This window comes from Oryza sativa, chromosome 11 (genome assembly GCF_034140825.1).
Source record: "Oryza sativa Japonica Group chromosome 11, ASM3414082v1".
Taxonomy (NCBI): Eukaryota; Viridiplantae; Streptophyta; class Magnoliopsida; order Poales; family Poaceae; genus Oryza; species Oryza sativa.
In genome coordinates, this window is record NC_089045.1 from 16,154,078 (window position 1) to 16,181,968 (window position 27,891).

Sequence of the window (27,891 nt, forward strand, 5' to 3'; positions counted from 1 at the left end):
GGGCTGTAGCTCTTCAATTTGTTCATCCAATTAATATACATAGGCCTGTTCTGTAGCTTTGATGAAATTCGATGGATCCGTATGTTTCAATGTTTCCTTCCCTCTGAATTGATTCCGAGAACGGTAATTTTCTTAATTCGCCGATGTGGTGCTTTTCAAAATATATTATACTCATACATATGAAAAATTAAATTGGTCTGCCCATTTAAATATGAATACAAATAAATCCTTAAATACACTAACTATCGAATGCACGCCATAAAAAGCACGACATGATTGTGAAATAAATTATTTAATTACTACATGGAAATAAAGTTCTCATGTGACATGAATCACATTGTAGTGCTTTAAAAATAGGGGAATTCAATTAATGAGACAAACAAAATATATTTTTTGTCTGTCAAATATGTAAAAGAAAGACGTGAAAATCCATCTTTTAATATAGGTATTGGCGATATTTATTAAAGATAAATAGAGTTACACCGTAGCGTTTAGCACGGACATATTACTAGTGAGATTAATTGCATGAAAATATGTTAGAGCATCTCCAAGAGGTATCCAAATTTAGACCCTCAAAAGTCCTATTTTAGAAGCATGCAAAAAGATATTGGGTCCCTAACACGTAGGTTTGTCACAAATGACATGCACCCGTACTAAGCTTTATGTAGATATCTCTATCACTCGCTCGCTGGACGACGTATGTGTGGACGAGGTTGACATCTGATCAACCTGACAACGAGAAATCTCTGTTTCTCTGTCTCTCTAATACAGCAAATTATCTATATCTATATCTATACTAATATAAAAAGGAGGAGTTGCCTCCCTCCAATCCTACGGTCCAAAATCACTTGGATGAATCCCTACCGTCCATCCGCGCGATTTCATTCACCAACGCATGATTTCGTTCCCCACCGCAGGATGCGAAGACTTTGCTCCTCCACGCACGCAGACTTCGCTACTTCGCTTCTCCTCCTCCCCATGTGTACTGAAGCCACATCCTCGCCGGAGCTCTGTCGCCGCTCCGCCGCATCCTCGCCGGAGACGCCGCCGCCGGATCCTGCTTCTTCTCCACCGCCGCGGCAACCTCAACCCCATCCGCCGCCGCCTCCTTCTTCCCCACCGCCGCGGCCGGCCTCTTCCCCATCGGCCACAGCCGGAGCCGACGTCCTCCCCATCCGCCGCTACCGCAGTCCCTGTCGCCATCGTCGACGTTGTCTCTGCTGCCTCGCTCCGCTGCCCATCTCCTGTCATGCAGCTGTACTTGGCCAATGTGCCTATACCCTAGGTGCTGAACAATAGGAGGGAATCTGAACATCGTTGAGACGTACAGGTAATCAGACTCTATCTTGCAGCTTCGATTCATCATTTAATTATACAATTTGATGGTCTTTCTTTGTTGACTGCCAAACAATTCCCCTTCAGCTCACTGCCATCCTCCTCTCCATCTGCTGTGTGGTTTGTGTAAAGCATCACCATTCTATACATCACTGTGCTTATTATGAGCTTGGCTATGCAATATATGGATTGGCCATTCAAATATCAATGTTTTTGTTCTTGGATTTGCAATGCTTACGAAATTACTCTCTGAAATTGTGCTTGCAATGGGCCTTGTATTTCTTTTCCCACGATGTGGGTAGTATGGATTTTTTTTTCTGTTTGTCCTCCATATATGTCAGCTCTAAAAATGGACAGTATGAACTTAATTTAGTAGTTCAGGCCATAGAATATACTAACAGACTGCCTATGTTTTGATTTCCATTTGTCTTAACGTTTTTAGTTTCAGCAGTGCAAGGTTATAATTGCTTCATGGTTCTCCTCTCTTTGTTTTTAGCAAAATTAATATGAACTGCACATACATCACTGTGCTAATATTCCGTACAGATTCAGGCGTGATGCTATACTGTTGTGCAGGAAGAAGCTTCACAATTTCACACAAGGGATTTAGTTGGTAGCAGCTCACACACTCCCTTCGAGCAAATATTGTTTTCAAGTACTTATCTCATTTAACTTAATAAGTTGCTTGATTATTGGGAGCAACTCACACACTCCCTTCGAGTAAATATTGTTTTCAGTTACAATACTATCGATGATTCTTTTATTCTACAAGAAATGTGAATTATGGACCATTATACTACCTTGGTAAATATTTTTGTTCCAGTTTGAAGCTGAAAAAATTGTTTCCGGTTGTTCTTATTAACGTGGTTCAAATTGATTCTTAGAAAATGAAAAGTCCTCAGTAGGTCTTGTTATTCTGTAACATGTAGGTCCTAATTGATGCTTACGAAATGTGGATTTGGGATTTTGTTATAGCGAGCGGACTGTCATCAATATTAACGAGAACCTGTTGCATATTAAAACTGCTTTTATATGCTCATGGTGTGTTCTTCAAGGTTGTACATCCTTGCGATGGACGGCGTTCCTAAACTAACTGTGAAGGAATTAAAAAGTCAGCAAGCCTGAGAGCGGTACACGGCACTCAGCGTTGAGGAGAAGGCTGCGCTGGTTCAAAGGAACCGTGAAAACAGGGAGAGGAAGAATTCTGCATCTATATCGGGCACAGGTGATGATATATTCATTCGATGCTTATTATGGTCAAGCTTAATTTATGGCAAACAATGCTAAAACCTGGGCTAGTTCAATTGGATTGTAGTTTTGAATCAGAGTTTGCATGAAGGAAGCCAAACTGTAAATTGTCAGCCATCATTTCAGCCAGTGCCATCCTCCACACCTATGTCTTCCTCCACACCTGGTAATATCCTGTGGAATCAATTTGTAATATCAAATTACTCTTTGCGTTTTTTAGGGGTTCAATCTAATTGTGTATTTCAAGAGGTGTTCATCAGTGGAAGGTTTGTTATCAACATTGTAAAACAGGAAAGCATCGTTTCTGGCCAACGGATCACTGGAGCGCCGCGGACACAAGGCACTGTTTACTCCCAATCCGTCCCCCCTATAAAGCTAGCCTCAATCCCACTACTTCGGTACAGTACATCGCCACTGCATTTCTTCTCATCTTTCCTCTTCCATAGATCATTAGTAAGGTCTCTCTTCTGAGAATCAGCTATGACTTTTGCTGAAGTTTTCAGTCTGCCTAATGGCGCAATTGTTGGTATGGTATATTGAACCACAAGTGTATTTTGTGTTTGTTCTTTTCTTGCTGAAACTAACTCTGAAACATGTTTACATTTGTACAGATGTTGCCCTGTAGACCATTATGCAAATTTTCCAAACAGTGTTAGAAAGGTCACATTGATGGATTCCAAGTAAGTCAATTCCAATTTATTTTTGAGTGCAATTCTAAAACTAATACTGATTAGGACACTTTTCTTTTTGTTGTTCTAGCATATTTTGTTTGTAATCTTTGTTCTAATGGATGCAGAGGTGAGAAACTCCATGTTCAAAGAACCAGTCCTGCATGATGCCATTAAGATTGGTGTGAACTTTAGGAACCAAGAGCTACTGCAACCGGCAGAACAAAATAATGCTCCAAGAAAACCAGAAGTGGTGATAGTTGAAGATAATGAAGTGGTGATTGAGCCATTGCCAAAAAAGAAGTGCACTGGCAACAAGGGATAAACTATCCCTCTAGGAGTTGAAGTCATTGGTATACCCTCCACCCCTTAGGCATAATAATAATAGGACAAAATGTGCACAACTCAATAATTTTAAGATATTGCCCCTAAATAATGTGCATCAATATCATAGTATGGATTTTGGTTTATGCTATGTAGTGTTTGCTGTTATGAAATATAATTAGTGTTAGTGGCCACTTCCATTTCAATAATTTATTGTGCTATGTATGTTCTTCCTTTGAGATATCAATCTAATGTTCTTCCATTGTTTTCTCAGACATTACCTCTGCATATTGGCTTATGCATATCTCTGCACATTGGCTGAAGATCATATTTATTTTTTAGCAAATTCTTGTATCTAATATGAAAATCAGAATGCATATATGCATGCACTTTATGAAAATTGTGCAGATTGTGCATAAGTCAGCGGGGAATCGTTAGAGCTTCAAGTGTGATTGAAGCAGATCCTCTTTCTTATGATCTATTTCCTATTTACCTATTCTTCTTTCAGATTATTAGGTTATAATATATTGGGTTTAATTTATATATTGAACATAACGTGCCTTGCACGTGTATGATTACTAGTATTAGTACAACATGAACGGTTTCCTTTATGCAAAATCAGTGCGAGAGAAACATGGCAAGCAGTGGCGCCGGGAGAGACGAGAGGTGGATCCTCGCCGGCGCCACCGCGCTAGTCACCGGCCGCAGCAAAGGCATCGGGTAATGTATATCATCCAAATCCGGGTGATTTCTCACCCAAATATATATGCGCTCATTCCGTGTTTGATCGAATACCGAATAATCCTCCGTGCAAAAATTCACCGCGCGCGCGCGTATGTGCAGCCGCGCCATCGTGGAGGAGCTCGTTGGGTTCGGCTCGACGGTGCACACCTGCGCCCGTAGCGAGGCGGAGCTGAGCAGATGCCAGGAGGAATTGACGGCCAAGGGCCTCGCCGTCTCCTTCTCTGTCTGCGACGTGTCGGTGCGCACTGACAGGGAGGAGCTCGTCAGCAGGGTGCGCGAGCTCTTCGGCGGCAAACTCAATATCCTTGTAAGTCTCATAATCTCTTGCCACCATGATTTCCAGCGATCCAACGGTATATGTAAAATAAGGGGGGCTGTTCACATTGCACCCACCTAACAAGTTCAAACAAGTTCATGTACCTCTGATGTAATTTACTCTAAAATAAATCTTATCAGATTTTCACAATTTGGTAATATTACTAAAATTTTGATAGAATTTCTTATGTATTTATTAAAATTTGGCAACAAACTAAATGGATGCATATATTTGGCAACCCTATAAAAAATGATATGATTTGAAATGTCATCAATCTAGACAATACCTAAGTTATTAAAAAGAATTGAAGTTTCTGGTGGCATTCATAAACAAGAAAATCTCAGATTGGTAGTTCATTATCGTCTTCCTAAACCCAAATAGTGCCTGTAAAAACATTAAAAAAATGTGAATGAAATTATAAGATGTGTAGCACTACAGGGATAGCACCAATTGGAGGCACACGGAAAGAAAAAAAAACTAATTGGTGCTCCAAATTGTGCTCAAAACGGTCACATTATTATCCACAGAGAAAGCTTTGCTTTTTTTCCTCCATGTGACATTGAATTTTGAGTTGATTTTCTTATGTGGCGCTGTATGTAGCATTTACATTGTAAACGATAAAACTTACCCTGTAATCATAAATCTTAAAACTTATACTGTAATTCTTCGAGGACATATATACTGCATAAGAGAATTAGAATAAAACAATTTATGACGTATTTATAGGAGATAAGAGCAAGGAGGTAGCAATAACATAATGACAGAAATGATTGAAATCAAGCCCACGTATGGTGTCATATTTTTTTAGCAAATTTGTGAGAATTTCAATAATGTATATGTTATTTGGCCCCATTAATTCTCTATTTTTAAAGTGATATGCACAGCTATGTTTAAATATGGTGTCATATTAAATCATCTACATTCCTCTCAATATGTGCGCATCGATGCTATGACAACTACATACACTAAAAGAAAAATAATTAGATAGCTAAATGATCATAACTCAATACACATATCTAATTTCAGTTGTCTTTGAGTTATTAATTTATTTATAACTAAATGTATAACTCAAGATCTATATTGCCATATTTTGCTACATATAAATTATAATACGATATTCGGGCATATACGCTATCTACACTATCTGTATATTCTTTTTAATGTGAACCAAGAATAAAAAAAATTCAGGAATAGGTTTTTTTCCCCTCTCGTTAGCCCCAAAATAAGTACTTTTTTGAGCAAGTATTTAATCCGAGTTTGTAAAAGTAAGAGATTAATCCTTGGAAAGATAAGTGAAAAATAATTACATTGGGATTTGATAAAGTAGGCTATTTTACTTTTTTGGAATAGTATTGATATTTATGGGATAGGTAAAAAACAAAGTTGTTTTGGAACGGGGGAGAGAGTAATTATTTCCTGATACATTAATTTGTTAATATGAAATAAATTAGGTATAAACGAATAATCTACCTAGTGTCCTCGGTCCAAATATATCTTTCCTCTGATTCCAGTACTATATCTTTTACATAGCTACCAAATATCAAAGAAATATTATAAAAAAGCAAACTTATATTATGCCATTTTAAACCATTTAACAAACATGCATAGCTAAATTAGATGAAAAAAAACTCAACCATAAATAAATTTTGATATAAAAGAATAATTTATCTAGCAACTGCAATGAAATATTATAAGATAGTGAACATGTAGTATGCCATTTTAAATCATTCCTGAAAAATGCATAATTGAGAAATAATTTAACAACATATGTTGCATTATCATATATTAGTTTGCATACATAGCTAAATTTGATATATAATTTGTATATATGTGAGAAAAGAATAAATTTAACTATGAATAGCATAACAGCATAAAAGATTGCACCTTTATTTGGATCAATGGTATCCAGTTATTTATGTATTTTGAAATGTGCTCAACTTATGTCTTATCTGGTTACTCATCTTTAATGTATGCGCTCTAAAATATATTATACATTGCCATTTAATGGACTTAGAGAAATTTTTTAAAAAACTTTTATGCCATCCGTCGTAAAATATAAGGGATTTTAGACGGATGGGACACATTCTTGTACAACGAATCTAGACAGTACTGAAGAGTGTCCTGTCTGTCCAAAATCCTTTGTATTTTGGGACGAAGGGAGTAGTACATTATAGATGATGGATAAAGATGAATGCTGCTATGGCTTTTATACATGAGAACATATATGTCGGTGATATGGGCCCGGGGGTACCGGGAGTACCGAGCTTAGAAGGGAGGAGCCGCCCTTGGCATCCACGTGGCGCTCACCCCGAGGTGTCGCGCCCGTGAACGAGCGGAAGCCACCCGTTCTTAACCCGAGGGGTCGGGCTGCCCCGACCCCTCGGGCTGGTCACCACGTGGCCACCATGCAAAGACGATTCGTGGACGCCCCTCCACGCCCACTTAACCGCATTTAGTGCGGGCGGAGCGGGCAGAGCGAGCGTGCCTCGCCATGCGGTAGGTATGCCATGTCCCATCAAGATGACGGGAGGCGCAGCGCCCGGGACGGTGTTCCCGGCGCATACGAGCCTCAAATCTATAACCATTAAATGAAGAATGACAGGGATCCTTCTCCATGTCGGCTTGTGTCAGCCTACATGATTTGATGGGGGCCGCTCGACTGCCGATGTGGAGAATTTCCAAGCTGTAGCGCATGTAGCACAAGACACACGTTCAATATGGAGAATGTTTACTCTCTTGCTGGAGGACACGTACAACTCATGTAACAACCCCTTAGAGTATAAAAGGGGTGGACGTCTAGTGAGAGAGGAGAGGACAAGTTAGAGTAAGAACACTCAACCCTAGCTTATACACCAGAGATTCAGAGACTTTCAAAGCTCAGAAAAATCATCATACCTAGGAGTAAGGTATTACGCTTCTCGGCGGCCCGAACCGCTAGACCATGGCCCCGAACCCCCTTGTTTCCTTCTAGTACACCCAGTTCCTCAATCTACACCCACTGCCCCCGGTCAAACTGAAAAGGAGGGGCCTTATGGTCCCCTGCTCGAGGAGGTTGCCCTCCGACAATATCCTATGCACACAAGCTTTCCGTACACAACAACTAGCAAATGTCATAGAAAATTCTAGAAAAAATTAGACACATACTTTCAATAGTTTTACACCTACATGTAAAATCTTGTATTCAAATTCATTATATTTTAGCCGTAACAAAAAAGACAAAATTCTGATAGATTTTTACCTTTAAAACTGTCAGATGTTTCACTTTTTTCTTACGGCTAAAATATAATAAATTTAAATATGAGACTTTGCAGATATTTGTAATACAATTGTAAGTATGTGTCCATTTTTTTCTAGAATTTTTCGTGATATTTGCTAGTTGGTGTGCACAGAGTGTGCACGGTAAGCTTGTGTGCATAGAATATGTTCCCTCTATACCTTTCATATATATAAAGATAAACTTGACTATTTTATATGCCTAAACCATTGTAAATGTGAATGTGAATATTCTTATATATGAACATTAGTAGGTTACAAACATGTTCGTTCTCCATACACATGCTGAACCAACTTCAAGATCAATTTAAATTTTATGATGTACTAAAATAAAAAAAATCAAGATTAACTACTTAATAAAAGAACACCACTATATTAGATAGATAATGTGACAACTCCGATAAAATTACAGCCATGAGACACATACAATGATAATAATTTTGGACTTCGAAAAATAAAAATTTTCCCTCTGTAAGCCTGGCTGCCCACATGAGAGATAAGGGAGTGAGTGGACCGGTCTTAATAACCGATGAATAATGCATCAACAGGGTGGTAGGGAAAAGTTGCAACAAGTTTAGATGGATTATTTTTATAGCCATCGAGCACAATATCTAGAGTTGCAAGAAAACTGTATCCACCAAATAATTTTTATTTTGGAAACATGGAAATTAAGAATTATTTAGTGTTTAAAATGGACATAATAAATTACAATATTGTAATATGCCTATTTGTTTCATAGAAAGAAGATAAATAGGGTAGGCATTGTAGCCTTAGCATCAAAGATTATGCAATCATAGTTAATTCATGCCCATAGTAGGTTACGAAGAGTTTTTTTTTTTTCATACAAGTCATCTTTTGCTTTGACACACCTGTCAAGATACGAAGGCTAATGATAAATCCATGAAGTCCTGAAGTCCTATAGTTTTTTTTTTACTGAAATCTGAAGTCCTATAGTTTGTAGTGGCCTTTTATATTTCTTTCTATTAAATTAATATTTTAAGGCACATTGACTATATGTTATTATTAAAGATACAATACGGCTCCCACGTATTATAGAGAGCACTGTCCAGGGTATGTATATTTCCTATGTGGTTGCTACTTTACACACAAGCATAATAAATTGCGTGCGTATGAACCAATTAAAGCAAGGACTCGATGGTAAAGAAAATACATTGATTAACAATAAAAGTTTAACAAGATTTCTTAAAAGAAAATAGATAACAGACACTCAATGAAAAACAAAAACATCTTACTTTTAGTTTTAACTTAATTTTTTTAAATGTATTATGAAAACAAACTAATACACATGTCCGCACGAACACGCGGGCTACCTTTCTAGTTGGAAATAAAGTTTCTGTTGACCAAATTAACATGAAGGTGAACAACGCGGGGCTGACCTTGTCGAAGTTAACCCTGGAGACAACCACAAGTGACTACACACAACAGATTGTGGCCAACTTCGAGTCGTGCTTCCACTTAAGCCAGCTCCTACATCCTCTGCTTAAGGCGTTCGAAAGGGGCAGCATCATCAACATCTCCTCCATATCTTCATACCTCGCGTACCCTTATCTTGCCGTATATTCAGCTGCGAAAGGTAAATTATTGAAAATGAATACATTGTCTGAATTAATTTCCATGTCTTGCATTTTTTTCACCAGTAAACATTCAATTAATAGTAAATTCCCTGTATGCACCTCAAATCTGACTCAATCCCTTTCATGCCCTCCAATTTTGCCCAATCCCTTGTGTGCCCTCGAGATTTCGCTGCGATCCCTCCCATGTCTCTACCATTAGTTCTCACAGCATTGACTGGTTAATTTACCTGGAAATATCCATTATGCCCTTAAGTGTGCAATTTGAGTTCTTAGTGGCCGATTGTATTTGAGAGGTTGAGAAAGACTAAAATATGAATGAGTGCATCATATTATATGAGACTGAGTAATAAGTGCACAGAAAATAATAAGTGCATAGAAAATTTATAGAATGGCCAGCAATTTATAGGGAATTTGACAAGGCACTACGGGGATCATCCATGCACACACCACTGTGTGGATCATAAGCATCATGGCCATAAAACGAATGCAAGGACAAACTAAAATAACAAGGCAAGTATTGTGTACGTTGTGAGCATCACTGCCATAGTACATCACCATTGCAAGCAATCCTGGGCATTACAGTAGCAAAATATGGCAGAGTACCTAGCTGCCATAACAATACATGGCCATAGCAAGCAATCCTGGGCATCATTTCAGCACTTACAGGACCTCATAACAACAAAATATACCAGTAATATTGTTATATCACTTATCTAGTACATGAGCTAATTTAATAGTGCCAAAAGGAAACTAAACCAACTAGCTACATCCATAGTTTAGTCCATAAGCTTTTTTTTTTTTTTTTGCTTCTAGTGCTCATTGCAGGGCTCTTCTTTTTGCTCCTTGTGCCCATAGCTGGGCTGTCAGGAGCAGCATCAGATGGTGGTTTTCCTTTCGTCTTGCGCTTGGCTTTTGTTGGTGCAGGTGGTGGTGTTTGCTCTCCAAGGGGTGGCAGTGCTATAATCATGTTGGAAGGCTCAGGTTGGTTGGAGCCAGTAAGTGAGTTAGACCTATAAAAACATAATTGTAAATGCAAATGGATTGGATAAAGCAAAATAATACTAACAATTGGCACAAGTACTTACCTAACTGATTTACTTGAATCCAAGCTATTGTTCCTTGTCATATTGTCCTCACTGGAATAAATGGGTTAGATGTGCAGAATTAATTGTTATGTACAAAGGCTGATCTAAATTCAGATTAGAATAAGATAAAGAAGGATATTGGCTAACCTAGGGGGATATGTCATTATCGGTGTAAATGTTGGAGCAACTATGATGCTAGTCTCTGAGGGAGGTTTATTAGTTTTCTTCCTTCTCTTCTTTGGCGGCCCTCTATGAAAAGGAGAAAATATATGTCTTAAGGTTATAAGAAACATAATGGAAATTTGTAAGACGTGTAGTTACCTTTCAGCAAGCATTGCCGCTAGTTGCTCCGGATCACCCTCTTTGCAATTGTTCCAATGATGGCCATAGGTCTTGCAAATTGGGCACTTGTGCCTCCCACTTCTTTTGCTTCCTTTCTCAGTGCATCCTTTGTACCTCATAGTTTTTGGCCTCCCAGCTGATCTCTTCAAAATGGGTGGTGCCAAGAAGAACCCATGATTAGCTTTGGCCATTGAGACTTGTCAGGCAATGAAGGCACCAATTTATCATATGCTGTCCTGAATTGATGCACACTAAAGCAGATATCCACATAATCTTCAAGCCTTCCTCTAATTGATGTAATATAAATGCTATAGCATGGAGACAAGGTTTTCCTAAGACTTGAAATTCCCTACATGTGCAGGTTTTGTGCTCCAAATTGACAACATGTCTGAACCCACTACCCCCTTTCACTTCTACTTCTGCCTCAAAATCACCATTCCTAGTGACCACCATGTCCAAATCTCGGCTTTTTTCATTCAGTTCCTTCACAATATGAGGTAGAATGCGACCTTCAAACTTCATACATATTCTTCGCCTCTTGTCCCATTTGACCATCATCCACCGCCGAATCTTCTCTAGGAAGTCATATAAATGGAGTCCCTTCCAGTCTTTGACCATATTATTGAAGCTCTTTGCAAGATTATTTGTGACATAGTCAACCTTACAAACTGTGGAGAACTGACTCCTGCTCCATAGCCTTTTGTGATACTTCTTCAGGTATGACATCGCTTCCGGTTTAGCTTTTTGCATGGCTGCAATGTGCTTCTCAAAGAAGCGCTCCATGCATATGCTGCTGGCCAAAGGTTGTCATCAAAAACCTTGCCAAAAAACTTCTTCTTGAAGTTAGTGACCAAGTGTTTCATGCACTCCCTATGTTCTGCAGAAGAGAAGACCTAAAACAAAGGAGAAAAATAGTAATGCTTGTTAGCTATTTTTCAAAAGAAATAACAAAACGTACAAACCACACAAGGCATAAATTACCTCATTCACTGCATTATCTACCCCCTTTCCTGCATCGGTGCAAATAGCCAAGCCTGTTGGAGTGCCAATTGCATCTCTAAGTTGCTGCATGAACCATATCCAGTTTTCATTGGTCTCTGAGTCAAATATACCACAAGCAACTGGGTGCATCCAATTATGGCCATCTATAGCACAAACAACTGCTAGCTGTCCCTTAAATTTGCCTATTAAGAAAGTACTGTCTATAGCCAAATATGGCCTGCAACCACCAAGAAAATGTAGGATCGAATCACAAGAACTAAGCCAACCAGAGGGGGGTGAATGGTTGGTATACCCAAAAACCGAAAACTTTTAGCGGAAATAAAAGTTACCCTCGAAATCGACGGAAGTCGGTCTGACCGAGATTGATCTGCCGGTCTGACCGTGTGGATGCCGCCGGTCTGACCGGTGTTGAATCTCTGGTCTGACCGCCGTAGTCGCCTGCCGCGCTTGTCGGACCGCCCATATGCCGCCGGTCTAACCGCCGCTTGCCGCCGATCTGACCGCCGGTAGATCGCCGGTTAGACCGCCGAAACCCGGTAAACACAAATCGAAGAACTTTTAAAGTAGATGACATCTTTCTTGATTCTCTCTGTGTTTACAAAGTGCACCAAGAGCTCTCCTTACAAAAATTTCGACTAAACTCAAAACCCTAACTCAAAACTCAACTCAATTGCTCTCTAAAGCGATACCGGGAAGCCTCACGCTCCCTCTCTATTTATACATGAGGTAGGCAGCCTAAAGCCACGAACCAAACTCATACTAAGAGTCCTAAAACACCTTAGAAAACCCTTTAGTACAAGAAAGAAACTTTACATAACCAATCGTACCAAATTTGGACTCCTTCCAAATTCGACTCCACATCCCATACGCACACAATACCTCCATCGTATGCCATATGGAATCTCCATCAACCACGTGCATCAACTCTAGACTAAGTATCCCGCATGATCTCTGACCACCACGGACGTCGTCTTATCCCCAAGCCGACTCCCAGTCCATCACCGCAAATACTCTCCCGAGGCATCAAGTCACCTACACATGAAATAAACAAAGAAACCATATTCCGAGACCAAGTTATCTCCAACTTGACTCATAGTAGCAAACAACAGTATTACATACGTATAGTACCCATCTAGAAGCCATAATCATGAAATAATCACGGATATCCAAACAAACAACCCGAAACTGAAACCGACACAGCGTCGGCCGGTCAGACCGCGGGTTGGCCGGTCCGACCGCTCGATCACCGCCGGTCTGACCGGCATACACAGCCCGGTTTGACCGGTCACATAAAATAACAGCATCCTTTAGATTCACCTGTAAATTCCAATCATCTCCAAAACCACTTCGTGAATAAATTCCAAATAACAAAACCAATAATCTCCAATGCCCAATTGTTCATCACAGAATAATAATCAAAAACACCTTTGATTTTACAGGAAACCATCAATGCATGGTTTTAAGGCAAAGAATAACCTCCTGAACCTTATTTCTTCTAGAACCTTGTGATGGTCAATGATGAAAAAGCTACCAGGGCTTAATAATTCAATTTGTGCCTCGTATCTATACAACATGTCAAAACTTTCATTCCAGCTCCCATACAACTTTGTAAGAGCAAGCTCTCTACCAACAAACACTCTTTTGTAATTGATCAAAACCTTGTGTGTCTCATGAATCCTTCTTTGCAATTCCTTTGCTCCAACAGTAGCATCCTCCAACAACCAATCTTTCACCTTCTCACAAATCCAAAACTTGCTTGCAGCCTTGATAGTTTCACTTCTTCTAGTACTTGAGCATCCATGGGCAACAAGATTAGTTTTTACCTAAAATGTCATAGATAATCAATACCACAATAAAACACATATTTTGCAATATTTAAAGAATATATGTTGATGTACAATAGAAACCTACCATGATGGTGACACCATCAGCAACCGCAGATGCATGAATCCTCCATTTGCAGCCTTCAGCAGCACAACTTGCAGTAAATTTCCCTGGTTCACTCTTGATAATGTTATATTAAAATTCCTTTTTTATTGCATGTTGTGCTATTGCCAATCTAAATTCATCAATGTTAGGATAAGTGCTGCCTTTTATCATTGGTGGATCATTTTTATCATAGGTTATGGTAGGAAGATGTTCTGGCATCTCATCCAATGCCATCCCCTCATCCTCAGATTCATCCACACACTCATCCTCAGATGCATCCTCAGTTTCATCCTCAGATGCATCCTTAGATGCAAAATAAGATTCATCCTCAGAGTCTTCATTGACAACCTCTTTACCTCTAGTTTCCTCGGCATGACCAGCAGCAGCTTCCTCAACATCATTTAAGTACATGCCCTCATCATCCACACCAACATGCTCAGCCATTGGAAAAAGGTTTACTAAGTATGTGTTGGATGGCACAGTGACACGAGAAGGTTGAGTGCTGCTGCTAGGTTGGCTGAAATCCACTTGAGAGGGAATTGCCAAAGGAGTATCGAACACGTCTATGTTTACTTTATCAGGAGTGTGGTCTAACTCATCAATATTTTCATCAATACCATGTATACGAATAATCATTGGAATCACCTTGATATCAATGAACTTTTCAAACATTGCTATCATGTCCTGATCAGTTTTGACATGATGAGAGGTTTTATCAACCAAATCCATGTAGTCAATTGTAACAGTCTCATTTGGCCCCCATGGATATGACTTTGCAATGTCATCAACAAAGTCTTTGTAGCACAATACATTTGAGTCTACCACCTTACTGAATATAAACCAATCATATTCCACCCTAGCATTTTTTCGATCCCCCGCTGGTTTAATTTCCAACAAATATGTAGCTATGGGGTCCATCCTGTGGATGAACATCGGAGTTGTCTATCAACCTATCAACCAAATTTATTCCAACGACAACAAACTTATTAACAAGCAAGTTAAAGTCACTTACCCTATTGGTAGCCATGAAGGAACTGTGCTAAGCCTTGAATTTGCCATTCGAGGTGGATGTGGTTCACAACTGTCACACACAAGTTCTCTAAAAAAACTCTCACACACAAGAGAAGGAATAAATTACCATTACTAATTAACTATAGGAGGAATAAGAAATAAAGTACAGATCTACATTAATTAACATCTTTAAGTACAGTCTAGATTGAAATAAACTATGATAGGTGAAAACTACTAGATCTGTACAGGAGCTAAGCACTACTGCATGTAATTTTGGTTCTTACAATATGACCAAGCTTTTTAACCAAGGTTGTCATTACGCTAATTTTCTCATGATAATGGGGAAAGGCACACACTAAGTACATGTCATCACATGGCCAAATTACACAGTAAACAGTACCCATGGCACATCACACTAAATGTCTGAAAAAGTGAACGTAACAGTTGATCAATACCTGCACATCTTGCATTCCCTTCTCAATATTAACAGTCAAGAAGAAGGGAAGAAATCATACACATCTACATAGGAAAGAAATCAACCTAGTCGGATGAATGGGAGCAGTAGGGGATGGGAGCTCGGGGGCCAGCAGCAGCCGCCGCTGAGAGCTCTGTCAACAAGGCGGCTGCTGCCTGGACAGCACCTGCAGCGTCGATTGGCTGCCGTCGCTAGGGCCGAAGGGAGCTGAAGCCGCCGTCGCCGGAGCCGATGGGAGCCGAAGCCGCCGCCGCAGCCGCCGCCGACAACGACGACGAGAGCTCGAGGGCGACAGGACCACCAGCACCGAATCGACGGCGGGGACGGGAGCGCAAGGCCGGTGGCCACGGGAGGAATGTTGGCGACGGCCGCGAAAGGACGGCGGCGGCGACGCACGGCGCCGCCCGCGTCGAGGGGAGACGAGAGATTGGAGATTATTTGGGGATTTCTCACTGTTGCTGCCTTGTTGGTTGTTACCTAGGGTTTCGCTGGGCATTTTGGTCTTTTTTGAAATTACTGACAACGTAATGGATGTATGCACTAACAGATCTAACATATGCCTAACGGTAAGGACATGGGAGGGAACACAGCAAAATCTCGAGGGTACACACGGGATTGGTGAAAACTGGAGGGCATGGAAGGGATTGAGTCAGTTTTGACATGCATACAGGGAATTTACTCATTTATATTATATATGACATATGTTATTGAGATAATTGCAAAAAATATCATAACTTATAAGTTGGTAAAATAGCATAGAAATAGCTAGCTCCACATGTCATTGGCACGTGTTTTAGCAAGCCGCAAATTCCTGAAATGAAAAGAAAACAAATTAGTATGTGTTTTTAAAAAAGCAGTGCTGGTAGTTCCAATAACAAGAATAAGATTTTCCTGAAATGTGTCCATTTATCTATCTATTATCTATCAATGTATAGGAAATTCTTTTAATCCCCAAGGTTATGATTTTTTTTAAAAAAAAAGATAATATAGATTAATATATAATATGTCACTTCACAAACATGCAAGTTAATTTAAATTTAACTTCGATAAGTTGTAACAGAAATAAAAAATTATACTATAATTAGTATACATATTTTTATAATTAAATTTGTTATTTAAACATGCATGTTTGTTGAGTGATATTTTCATATTAATCTATCTTGTGAATTTTTTTAAAAAATTTCATCACTGTTTATGTGGACAAGCAGTAAACATGTGGACATCCACCCAAGTGATTATGCATGGCCCCCTAAAAGTGCGGGCTACCTTCCTAATTATTAACAAATGTAAAATAAGAGAAAATACTGCCATGAAAACAAATGTTGGAACCGACATTAATACTAGAATGAACTTGTAGTGATGCTGCTGGTTCTCAATAATATAGAGTATGAATGTCGGTTTTGTTTTTACAAATCCGCATTGACAGAAAGGGAGTATTTCAGAACTCACATGACTATCTTTCAGAAAAACTAATAACATTTTCCTGTGTATAATGAAGAAATATTCAATTTTTTATTGGTCAACTTTTTTATTTAAGATTGTTCATATGGCTAAATATGTGTGCCTGTCATAAACCTGTTATTAACATGCACGTAGAAGATAAATGGATGTGCATCGGTGGTTGGAGTGTGGTGTGACCAATGTCTGCGCATCCAATCATACTGTTAGAAAAACAAAACCACCCATAAGTTTGCACTTCTTGCAGGAGCAATGAATCAATTCTCGAAGGCCCTAGCTTCAGATTGGGCTGGCGACAACATCCGCATCAACTGTGTTGCCCCAGGCCTCACCAGGACGCCACTCCTTGAGGAGGTAACACTGCATATTAATTAATTTCTCTCAGACAAAATAAATAAGTTACTTTGCATCTTTTATGGTAAGTCATTAACAAGTACTATCAACCAATTGTCTTTTAATCTCACATTTTGACATGCAAGCTCTAAATTAACTTTCCACTGTACCTGCTTCTAGGCCGTAACTGAAATTATGGATGTCTATCAACAGGAGATGGCACAGAATTATTAGAAATGATCTTAAAAGCCTAAAAGAGAAGATCTAATTTATTAATTTGTTAAATCTTAATATAAAAGTGGGCTAGATAAATTTTTGTTAAATACTTCTCTTGTTTCTATAGTTCTTAGATTTTTCTGAGATTTATTTGAGCCATGGAAGTATTTTTAATCAATAGAATATCATTTCATGAATAATTTAAATAGAAAAAGGTTTTAAATCTCCCTTTTGGCTTTGGGCCGAAAGTCAGCCCAAGTCTTTCTCTCCCTCTCCCTCTCCTCGGCCTGCTTGCTCTCGGCCCGTTCAGCCCAGTCCGCCGCGCCCTCCCTCCTCTGTCTCAGCCGCTGACAGGCGGGACCCACCTGTCAGGGTTGTCTTCCTCCTCCAGCTACCAACCGCCGCCTATAGCGCCGCAAGACGCCGCCGCCTCCTTCCAAAATCCGGCCGCCCCTTTCCTTCTCCGGCCAAATCAATTGAGGGGAAATAATCTCCTCGATCTCCTCTTCCTTTTCTTTTTAGGAATCCCGGGCTAATTTCGTTTGGAAACCGACGGATTTGAGCTCGATTCGGATCTTCTCTCTCCTCTAACCCTAGAGCTTTCCATCTCCTTGCCGCCGGCCATGGGCCTCCATCGCCGCCGCTTAGCCCTATAAAAGGACCCTTGGGACCTCCTCTTTTCACCGCCACCTTCGCCGTAGCCTGCCGCCTTCTCTAACGCCGCCTCCGCGTGGTTCTTTGCGTCGCCGCCGCCGGCGGGTGTCCAGTCGGGCGCCGCCATCGCTTCGGTCATCGTCGTCGGTCGCCGTCTCCTTCATCAGCATCACGAGGTCGCTGTCGTCCTCGTCCCGTCCTCCGTTTCCGCCGCAGATCACCGGAGCATCGCCGACACCGTCGACCCAAAGCTCTCCACCGTCGCCGTCAGTCCAGCCGCGCCGCGCCGCCGTTGCAGCCGCCGTCTTCGGTCGCCGTTGCCAGCGTCGGGATCACAAGGAGGAGCAGCACCTCGTCCACCCCTTCGTTGCCGCCGTTTCCTGCCGGAGCACGAGGTGCCGAGCCACCGCCGGTGATGACGTCATCGTCGACGTCAGCGCCTCGTGAGCCGTAGACCCGTGATAGACCAAATTGATCTCGGTCGTCCGATTTGGTCAAGTTTAGGTCAATTAGATCTCGGCCGTTGTTTTCGTAGACCGCCTCTGTGCACCCGGTCTACCGTGAACCGTCTTTGATGACGCAATAAATCTCTTTTCCTTTCAAAAATAATTCTTTATTGCGTCATAAATCAATTAAAATCCATATAAATGCTTTAATCCGGTTTAATCTTTAAAAAATTCATAACTAATTTATTGTACCTCGGTTTAATGTGGTTCAAGTTGCAAAAGTTGTATAAAATAAAGATCTATATATTAAAATTACCCATAAATTGAATTAAATTTATTTAATCCTTTTTAAATGGGCTTTAATTAGATTAAATCTTGTAAAATTCGTAATTAATTCATATGAAGTCAGAATGAGGCCGTTCAAGTCTCATAATTCATCTAAAATCATGATCTACATGTTTGTTTACTTTATATATATTGTTTATTTGGAGTTTCTTAGCCTTTTCCTCATTTTGCGTGTTAGCTACCAAACGAAATTAGCCCGGGATTCCTAAAGAGAAAAGGAAGAGGAGATCGAGGAGATTATTTCCCCTCAATTGATTTGGCCGGAGAAGGAAAGGGGCAGCCGGATTTTGGAAGGAGGCAGCGGCGGCTTGCGGCGCTACAGGCGGCAGTTGGTGACTGGAGGAGGAAGACAGCCCTGACAGGTGGGTCCCGCCTGTCAGCGGCTGAGACAGAGGAGGGAGGGCGCGGCGGACTGGGCTGAACGGGCCGAGCGCAAGCAGGCCAAGGAAAGGGAGAGGGAGAGAGAGACTTGGACCGACTTTCGGCCCAAAGCCAAAAGGGAGATTTATTTCTATTTAAATTATTCATGAAATGATATTCCATTGATTAAAAATACTTCCTTGGCTCAAATAAATCCCAGAAAAATCTAGGAACTATAGAAACAAGAGAAGTATTTAACAAAATTTTATCTAGCCCATTTTTATATTAAGATTTAACAAATTAAAAAATTAGATATTCTCTTTTATGCTTTTAAGATCATTTCTAATAATTCCTTTTAAACAACAATTTATAATTTAAGGATTTTTAAACAAGAAAAGCATTTAACATAATTATAACTAGATCATTAATGATTATTGATTAACTAATTATTGAACTGTTCTTTGTATCATTTAGGAATTGAGCTCTGAAAAATCTTTGAAAATTTCAGAGAGTATAATTAATCAAGGAGAATTTAATAAAAATTAAATCCATCCATGCTTTATATTTAGGAAATTTTATTTCCCACATTTAACTTCACTTGTAAATTAATGAACATTTAATATAAATTATATTAATAATTTATTAAATAATTTATAAATCCTGAAACGAAAATCAGGCTGTGACATATTCCGATGCGTCGAGTTGGCGCGCCGGAGGAGGTCGCTTCGCTGGTGGCTTTTCTCTGCATGCCGGCAGCATCCTACTCCCTCCGTCAAAAAAACCTAATGCTGGGATGTCCAGATTCAAACCCAGGATTAGGTTTTTTTTGGACAGAGCCCAGGATTAGGTTTTTTTTTGGACGGAGGGAGTACATCACATGACAAGTCATCTATGTTGATGGTGGTCGTATATTGTCCTAGTTATGATTAGATCCTCTCTGGGGTTTTACTCGGTTGTATTTTCATAGTTGATGGTTTTCTTTACTCTCCACGAAATGTTTGGAACTTACAAACTAGTATAAATTTGAGATAAAATTGAATGAACACACCAGAAATAAATTGGGAGAATTGTAAAAACACAAACTGCAAATTTTCCATCGAAGTTGGTTTTCTGTGCTTCCGTTTGTCACTGTTGTCCAAACTGATGCAATTAAAAGGATAAAAATAATTCATACAAATATATAGCAACTTGAAAGACTATTTTGCCCTTACCTAAGTTTATCCACTCCCAGCCCTAGGACCCGACTTGACTGCAAGAAAGAATGATCCCCTCCTACCTCTATAAACCACAGATCTCAAATCCTCTCATCTCTTATGGCAACGAAAGAGCTAATGGATTTTGATGAGTAGGAGGCGACAGGCAGTCGGCGGGTGTTGTGGCGGTCAGAACTGCGTGCGACTTCGGCTTGAGCGGCGGCAGCAGCAACAACTGCATCTTGGGCAGCAACAGCATTATCAGGGGATGCAGCAGCAGCCAACTGCATCTAAGCATCTTAGCTCTTGGCCAGCAACAACAACAACATTAGCAGGCAGCATTTTCGTGGGCAGTAGCAACCCACGGCTGCATCTCCTAAGGCTTTTATCCTCTTTTTTTTCTTATTATGCGGTAAGTATGCCAAAATAATTTTTATCTTGCAATTTGGTGGACAGGGGTATCCTTGTCCTAAATTTGATAAAAACCAACCTTCTAACGGTGCTAGTTCAGTTTGTCAGTATAATGGCAGGCTAGTTGGGTTCCAATTGTTTATGGTGGCAAATATACAATACTGGTAGAAACTAGTGGCAAATATGCAATTGGTCCAAATATATTAGTATTAGTATTGGGGGGCTCCTAGCTAGTGCGTGCGCGCTGCTAGCACGCACCCCCGGACTTAACTACCTCTATCAGTAATTAGGAAAGATTCTGAAGATTTTTTTTGGAGATTTTTTTACTAGAAGATTGAAAAATTTTTAAGTTAGATTTGAAAACTTTCGATTTAAGTTTTAAATTTTAAAGTCAAATTTTGAAAACTTTCAACTCAGATTTGAAAACTTTCAACTCGAGTATCGAGATTCAAAAACTTTCAAGTCCAGATTTAAAAATTTTGAAAACTTTCAACTTGAGATTTGAAAATTTTCAACTCGAGTTTTGAAAACTTTCAACTTGAGATTTGAAAACTTTGAAGTCTAGATTTGAAAATTTTAAAAACTTTCAACTTGAGTTTTCAAAATTTTTAGTTCGAGATTTGAAAACTTTCAACTCGAGATTTGAAAACTTTCAAGTCCAAATTTGAAATTTTTAAGTTAATATTTAAAAACTTTCAACACAAAACATTTGAAAAACACGTGTTGTTAGAAGATTAAAAAAGCGAAAAATATCATGGAAAAAAAAGAAAGCAAAAAAAAAGATTTCAAAGTAATCGAAAATGCGAAAAAAGAAAAGGAAAAAATCATGGAAAAAAAAGAAAGCGAGAAAAGAAAAGAGAAGAAACGGTGGTAGCAACTGAAAAAAAAAGAAAGAAGAAACATGTGTGCGTGCTAGACCGTGTGGGCCGGAAGTACTGTTACATTTATCGTTATTAATTGAGGAAATGTCATGATGCTCATTATCAGTGGCAGTTGTAGATGATAGTGATGAACCAGCAATGAAGTCATGGAAAACTATTCACTTAAGCGCTGATTCAAAGAGTGAAGATAGGAGATGGACTGAGACAATGATAAATTTAATATTGTTTATGGTTTACTCGTTAAAGTTACCTTGTATTTTAAGTCATGACTCCAGAACCCCGTCTGGGTTTTTCTTTAATACTTGAGGAAAGTTATGCGGAGTCCTGCTGGGTTTTCTATCTATACCCTTGCCCCCCACCTATATAAGAGGAGCCGAGAGTCCTCCTAAGCACAAGTCACGTTCAGATTATCAGATCAATACAACACCCAATAGATATACAACCCTCAATAGGGTATTATCTCTTATCAAGGGGGCCTTAACTTGTCTAAACTATCGTCTCTGCATCCATCCACCTTTCCGCTTTGTACATAGCCCTATAAATTTAAGGAATTGCTATTCCTCTGTCAACAGAAAATGCAGGCCCAAATCTTTCGTTTTTTGGGCCGTCCATCTAATTTGAGATTCGTGCATTCGCTGGGCTGTGGTATGGACATCCTTGAGTTCATCTGGGCTGGGCTTTATTGGCCCGCTTTTTGGGCTCTGTAGGTCCCACAACCACTGTTCAATTTTTCGAGACCCGCGCCTCCTTTTTCGTCGGTTCTGTGGGACCAATTTGCTGATTTTTTTTTCTCGTTGATTCCGATAGAACGGAAGAGAGCGAAGAGAGAGAGACAGAGAGAGAGAGAGAGAGAGAGAGAGAGAGTGGTGATTTCATCGGGGAAAGAGGAGGCGATCTCGCCGCGCCGTCGAGCTGGGGATTTCTCCGCGCCGTCGCGGCGGCGCCGAAGCGACGAGTAGGCGGTTCACTGGTGAGGAGGTCTTCATCGACGGAGATGTTGTGAGTACTGCTTCCTTGCTTGCGCTTCCATGTTCAGCTGCTTCCTTCTCCCCCTTCGAGCGCCGCCAGCAACGGCAGCCACCACTACGGCCATTTCGGCGGCAGCTCACTGGGGCTGCATGAGTAGAGGACGATGAGGGGGGAGCACAAGTTTTTGATGTTGTAGTGTACCAATTTGTTGCGGAGCAGTGCGGTGACGAGCAGCGCGGCCATGGAGATGGCGATCTCCGCATCCCACAACGATGGGCATGAGGAAACCCCACACCCCTGATCAGAGCCCTACCACCTTGATGCTTTGTTTTTTATTTTTTTTTTCATCGTTGATGCCTTCTAAATTTTCTATCTCGTTGATATGTTGTATGTTTTTTGCAGGCATTTGCTAGATTTGTGGTTTTGTTTTTGTGTTTGAAGCGCCGATCTGGTGATTTCTTCTAAGGTGAGTTAATGTTGTTTTAATTTTCGATCTGGTGATTCTAAGGTCGAGCGGTTGTGGTTGTGGTTGTGGGGTGGAAGGGGGAGAAATCCGCCGGGGTGACGAGCGTGGAAGAGGCCATCCAGACGGCGACAAGGCCAGCGCCACCAAGACGGCGGTGGCAGTGGAGGGGGAGCAGAATGAGGAGTGATGCTGCTGCTGCTGCGCCTGCCTCACATCAAGGCGCGTGTGGCTGCCAAACGCCATCAGAGAGGAGAGGGGGATTGCTTCTGCTGCTGGTTACAAGAGAAGAAGAAGATTAGAGGCACTCATCGATGCAGATTAGTCTACATTCCTGTTTTGTAGCTAGTTAGCTAGCTTGATTGCTAAACCGACAGCGACAATCAATCCATCGATCGAACAAACAACTCAATCAAGGAGGAGGAAGTGGAGTGAAATCGAGCACTCTCTGGACTGTATATACCTTAAAAAATTGATCGATCCAAATTTATTTGAGTGTGTGTCTGGGCCAAGAAGGAATTCGTCGAGAGCAGAGGAAGACGATCGATGCGGAATTGGAATCCACTGGCAGCAGTAAAATGGAGTAAATTATCGAGCTATCAAGAAACTCTCAGAAGATGACCGACGATTAGAAACCATATGAAACAGTAAAAGAGGATATGTCTTTATTAATTATTATCAATTAGAAATAATAATTTGATAATTGTCCACCCTTCATCCAACAGGACGTTCTATTCCCCTGTTCCTAAAACCATCAGTCACTTGCTCCAACTCTCATGTGTTTAGTTCACGCCGAAGTTGGAAGTTTGGTTGAAAATTGAAACGATGTGATTGAAAGTTTGTGTGTGTATGACAGGTTGATGTGATGGAAAAAGTTGGAAATTTGGAGGAAAAGTTTGGAACTAAACGCAGCCGAGCCAGGAGTTCAATCTGGTTACTGCAGTTAGAATCAAATGAAGCAATCCAGTGAACAAAGAGGAGCTAGCTCAATGTCAGGTAGCAATATATATGCAAGAGTTGACTACAGATATGTATATACCTCCCATGGTCATCATAATGTTGCCTGCCTGTGTAGGAGGAGCTTGGCTGTTTGAAACAATCGGGGGATGCAAGGGGTGGATTCATAAGGTCGAGTTGTTTCAAATCTGTTGACAAAAAAATGCCGCACAAAATCGTTAGGTGAAATTGATGTTCTGATTAATTTTCAAGTTCCCATATCAGTTAGTTTTGAATTGGAGAAATTCAGAAATTTAAAGTTACTTCATGTTTGATATCTGAATTATCACTGCAGTACTCTAGCTCTGAATCTTGAAGCTGTCATGTTGTCTAAAATTTAACAAATTTTAAAATTGTCATGGTGTTCTGACACTTGAATTATCACTGCAGTATTCTATTTATTAGACTTGAAGTTGTATAATTGTAAAATTCAACCTATTTTTCTGCATTACTGAATCTGAATTTATTTTTTTTGCCTTCAGTTACATGGTTGTAACATTGTAATTACAGTATTTTTCTACGTAAATATAGTACAAATGAACTATAATTTTTTGTGTATACTAGGATGAAAGTAGGAATTAACTGTGCTAACTTTGTGCTATTTGGTCATATGTTAAGACTCCTCTTTTGACCTGTTCTATATAATTTTTAACTCCTTTGAACAATCAATCAATCATTTTTAACTTTCAAGTTATTATTTTGCGTTTGATTTAATTTTTATATAATGAAACATAATAAAATACTTGGTAATTTCTTGATTGCTTTCAATTCCTGTCCTTTTTTGGTTGAATCTGTAAGGAACCCAAAATTGAAATTGTAGAACATTAGTGCAAAAATCATAACTGAATCAGAATATTTCTGTACACTTAAAATAATTTGAAGATCCAAATTTCTATTTATGCATGTAGATTTTAAATTGAAAATTATGATCCAGATTAAGATAAATCTATACAGAATAACATTTTTTACTTTTTACCTGAATTTGATTGTTTCAGGATGAAAAGCTTTTGAAGTTTTAAAGATTACAGTTGAAGAATATCTTACCTCTTGATGTATTTCCTGATTGGAATTGCTTTTCATCACCCATCTTTAGAACATTTGATGTTTTCAAATTCTTCTCTTTTAATCTTGAATATAAAAGCATTTCAATTAAATATGTACAGATTTTGCACTAGTAATCATAATCATAATTAAAATCGTGGCTCCATTTACATGATTTTAATATTGAAATTACAGTATTTTTTCTATGTAAATATAGTAGAAATGCACTGTAATTTTTGTGCGTGTGTACTAGGAAGGGATTAGGAACTAATTGTGCAAACTTTGTGCTATTTTGTGACAATTTAACAATATTTGTGGATTATTCTATATGATTAGTTTGAATTTGTAACTTCGTGAATCTAAATGCTTTCAAATTTGAAAACTGCATAGTATTAGTGCAAGAATCAAAGAATATTATTCCAACATTGAACATGTAGTTTATTTATTTTCACACAAATCATCTAATTTATTTTTGTAGATAAACTGGAGTATATTTTTGCTATTAATCTCACACGTCCAATTTGCAAATTTGCTCCAACAAACTGACATGGCACAAACTTTGAATTGAAGTTATTTATTTTTCTTGTTGGCATAATTGTTCCATAGGAATGGTTTCAATATTTTTTTGATATTTAGTTGCTCTGCAGTAATATGTCTCAATTTTGAATTACTGATTGAGTTGTGATCTTAATTCTGAATTTGTTGTTAATTACTTTGGTCTGCAATAATATGCAGTTCAAAATTCATATGCCATAATGTTGTTCAACCTAAGAACACACATGACAATTGAATCTTAAGATAATATGGTCTGTGATGTTTCTATAAAGTCTTAATTCTACAAGATGTCAGTTACATATTTTTAGTATTGAAATTACAATGTTTGTTTTATGTAATTCTTATACAAAATAACTGTAATTTAAGAAAAAAAATTGAATGCTATTGAATCTTCTCATTTTGTGAAGCATTGTGCTTGATTTGAATGGTTTATGGAATCAAATTTAATAATACATGTGAGTATTGAAATTTGTACTATGCAATGAAATGCAAATTCAAATTTAGAATTCTTTGAAGAGCAAAAAAAGGATTCTAAAGGTGTATTTGATAGATGCCTAAGGATGCTAGATTGCAATCTAAGAGTTTCCTGACAGTTGTCCTGTAGCTAGTCAAAATGTTAGCTTAAGACATTTGTCCTCTTTATTGTGACTATCTATGTCTCTCACATTGATCAGCAAGTGAGTAATGTAAAGAGAGTGGTGTATTTGATATGTGTTGTTTTTGTTTTTTTTTTGCTATCCGACCATACTTTTGTTTACTCTCTAGGTGACTGAACAGAAGCTTGCCGTACTATTATCTAATTTTAGACAAGTAAGTTATGATATTATTGAGGAGATGTGTTACTTTATGTTACTCCCTTGATAATTCTGAAATATGATATACTCCGAAATTTTGAAATTTGATATACTCTGAAATCTGATATATTATATATGAAATTTGATTTACATTTGCCATGAACTTTGTGCAGTTGGTCCATGAGTAATATAAATTTTTTGACATATAAATTCTTTGAAATCCAAATTTTGATATAAGTTTTGTTCTGAATACAGTACATATGCAGTACATATTCTTTTGAAATGCACCTACACATATGTTCTCCTAGTTGTTTAGAAATGGCTTTAAATCTGTACTTCTACTTATTGTAAGACAAATTACTTGATAAATTCTATATTGTTAACAGATCCTATAGATTCTATAAATTGAATCAAACATATACTAAATCTTTGATGTTTCTGTAAAGCCTCAAGTCTACAAGATGTAAGTTACATATTTTTACTATTGAAATTACAGTATCTGTTTTATGTAATTCTTGTACAAAATGACTGTAATTTAATAACAAAGTTTTAGAATGCTGCTGAATATTCTCAATATAGTGATTTGAATATTTTTATGGCAACTTGTAGCAATTTTTAGTTTATTTTTAGATTGTAATGAATTATGTTTTTCTGATTTTCTTCGTACTATGAATTTTTTATTATCCTGCTAGTCAGTTGATATGCAACGATTTTTTTTCTTTTTTCTTAATATTCTCAGTGAGTTATGGTCTGAATTTAGAATTTCTTGAAGAGTAAAAAATAATCTGAAGTTGTAATTGATTGCTGCCTAAGGATGCTAGATTGCAATCTAACGGTTTCTGACAATTGTCCTGTAACTAATCAATATGTTGGCTTAAGACAATTGTCTTCTTATTTGTGACCATCTATGTCTCTGACATTGATGAGTAAGTGAGTATAGCTGGTCTCATTCTTTTTGTTCAGCTCTATGTCCTGGGGACTGTACTAGAAAGAGCTATACTGCTACTAATGTTTAGTGTTTGAATTATAATTTTCTAATGTTTAGTGTTTGAATTATTATTTTCTGATAGCGTTATGCTCTGAAATCTGCATTTGCTTCTTATTAATTAATTGCTACAGTAATATAACTAAAATATAAAATTGTGACATAACTCAACTTTCTGCATCCCTACACTATTTTTTCTGTAGTGATTTTGTGTTTTGAGATAATGAGGTTACAGAAATATAAGAGCTCCTCATAGTGATTTTTAACTCTGATGCATCTGTATTCTCTTAAAACTGCAAGATGTCGGTGTCTTAAAATAATTCAGAGAAGAGTATGGTTTGAAATTATGCTTGTAGATATTTCAGTTCAGTGAAAGTTTTAGTATGAAATTATATTTTGCATTTCGATTTGAATCTGTGAATACTCTCAAGAAATTTCAGACCA

At 38.7% G+C, this 27,891-nt stretch overlaps 2 protein-coding genes across 7 annotated transcripts; one reads left to right on the top strand and one right to left on the bottom strand.

Moving 5' to 3' along the window:
- Positions 1 to 931: 931 nt before the first annotated feature.
- Positions 932 to 24,553, top strand: LOC4350414 (tropinone reductase 1). Of its 5 annotated transcripts, none has more exons than XM_066305217.1 (13): positions 932 to 1,330; positions 1,423 to 2,560; positions 2,651 to 2,749; positions 2,875 to 2,981; positions 3,195 to 3,263; positions 3,380 to 3,604; positions 3,850 to 4,295; positions 4,419 to 4,626; positions 9,286 to 9,502; positions 17,053 to 17,159; positions 23,016 to 23,079; positions 23,933 to 24,072; positions 24,152 to 24,553. In XM_066305217.1, exons 7-11 carry the CDS (start codon positions 4,186 to 4,188, stop codon positions 23,076 to 23,078), a joined length of 705 nt encoding a protein of 234 aa, XP_066161314.1. In that variant the 5' UTR covers positions 932 to 1,330; positions 1,423 to 2,560; positions 2,651 to 2,749; positions 2,875 to 2,981; positions 3,195 to 3,263; positions 3,380 to 3,604; positions 3,850 to 4,185; the 3' UTR covers position 23,079; positions 23,933 to 24,072; positions 24,152 to 24,553. The 5 variants fall into 5 exon arrangements, with proteins under 5 accessions (XP_066161314.1, XP_066161316.1, XP_066161315.1 ...); XM_066305219.1 differs by having other exon boundaries at positions 2,391 to 2,560; positions 2,635 to 2,749; positions 4,198 to 4,295; XM_066305218.1 differs by having other exon boundaries at positions 2,391 to 2,560; positions 4,198 to 4,295.
- On the bottom strand, positions 13,310 to 15,798 carry LOC9271789 (uncharacterized). 2 transcript variants are annotated; one of them, XM_015761455.3, is made up of 4 exons: positions 15,413 to 15,798; positions 14,874 to 14,960; positions 13,844 to 14,780; positions 13,310 to 13,755 (listed from the first exon to the last, which is right to left on the bottom strand). In XM_015761455.3, exons 2-3 carry the CDS (start codon positions 14,918 to 14,920, stop codon positions 13,952 to 13,954), a joined length of 876 nt encoding a protein of 291 aa, XP_015616941.1. In that variant the 5' UTR covers positions 14,921 to 14,960; positions 15,413 to 15,798; the 3' UTR covers positions 13,310 to 13,755; positions 13,844 to 13,951. The 2 variants fall into 2 exon arrangements, with proteins under 2 accessions (XP_015616941.1, XP_015616940.1); XM_015761454.3 differs by having other exon boundaries at positions 14,874 to 15,798.
- Positions 24,554 to 27,891: the final 3,338 nt, after the last annotated feature.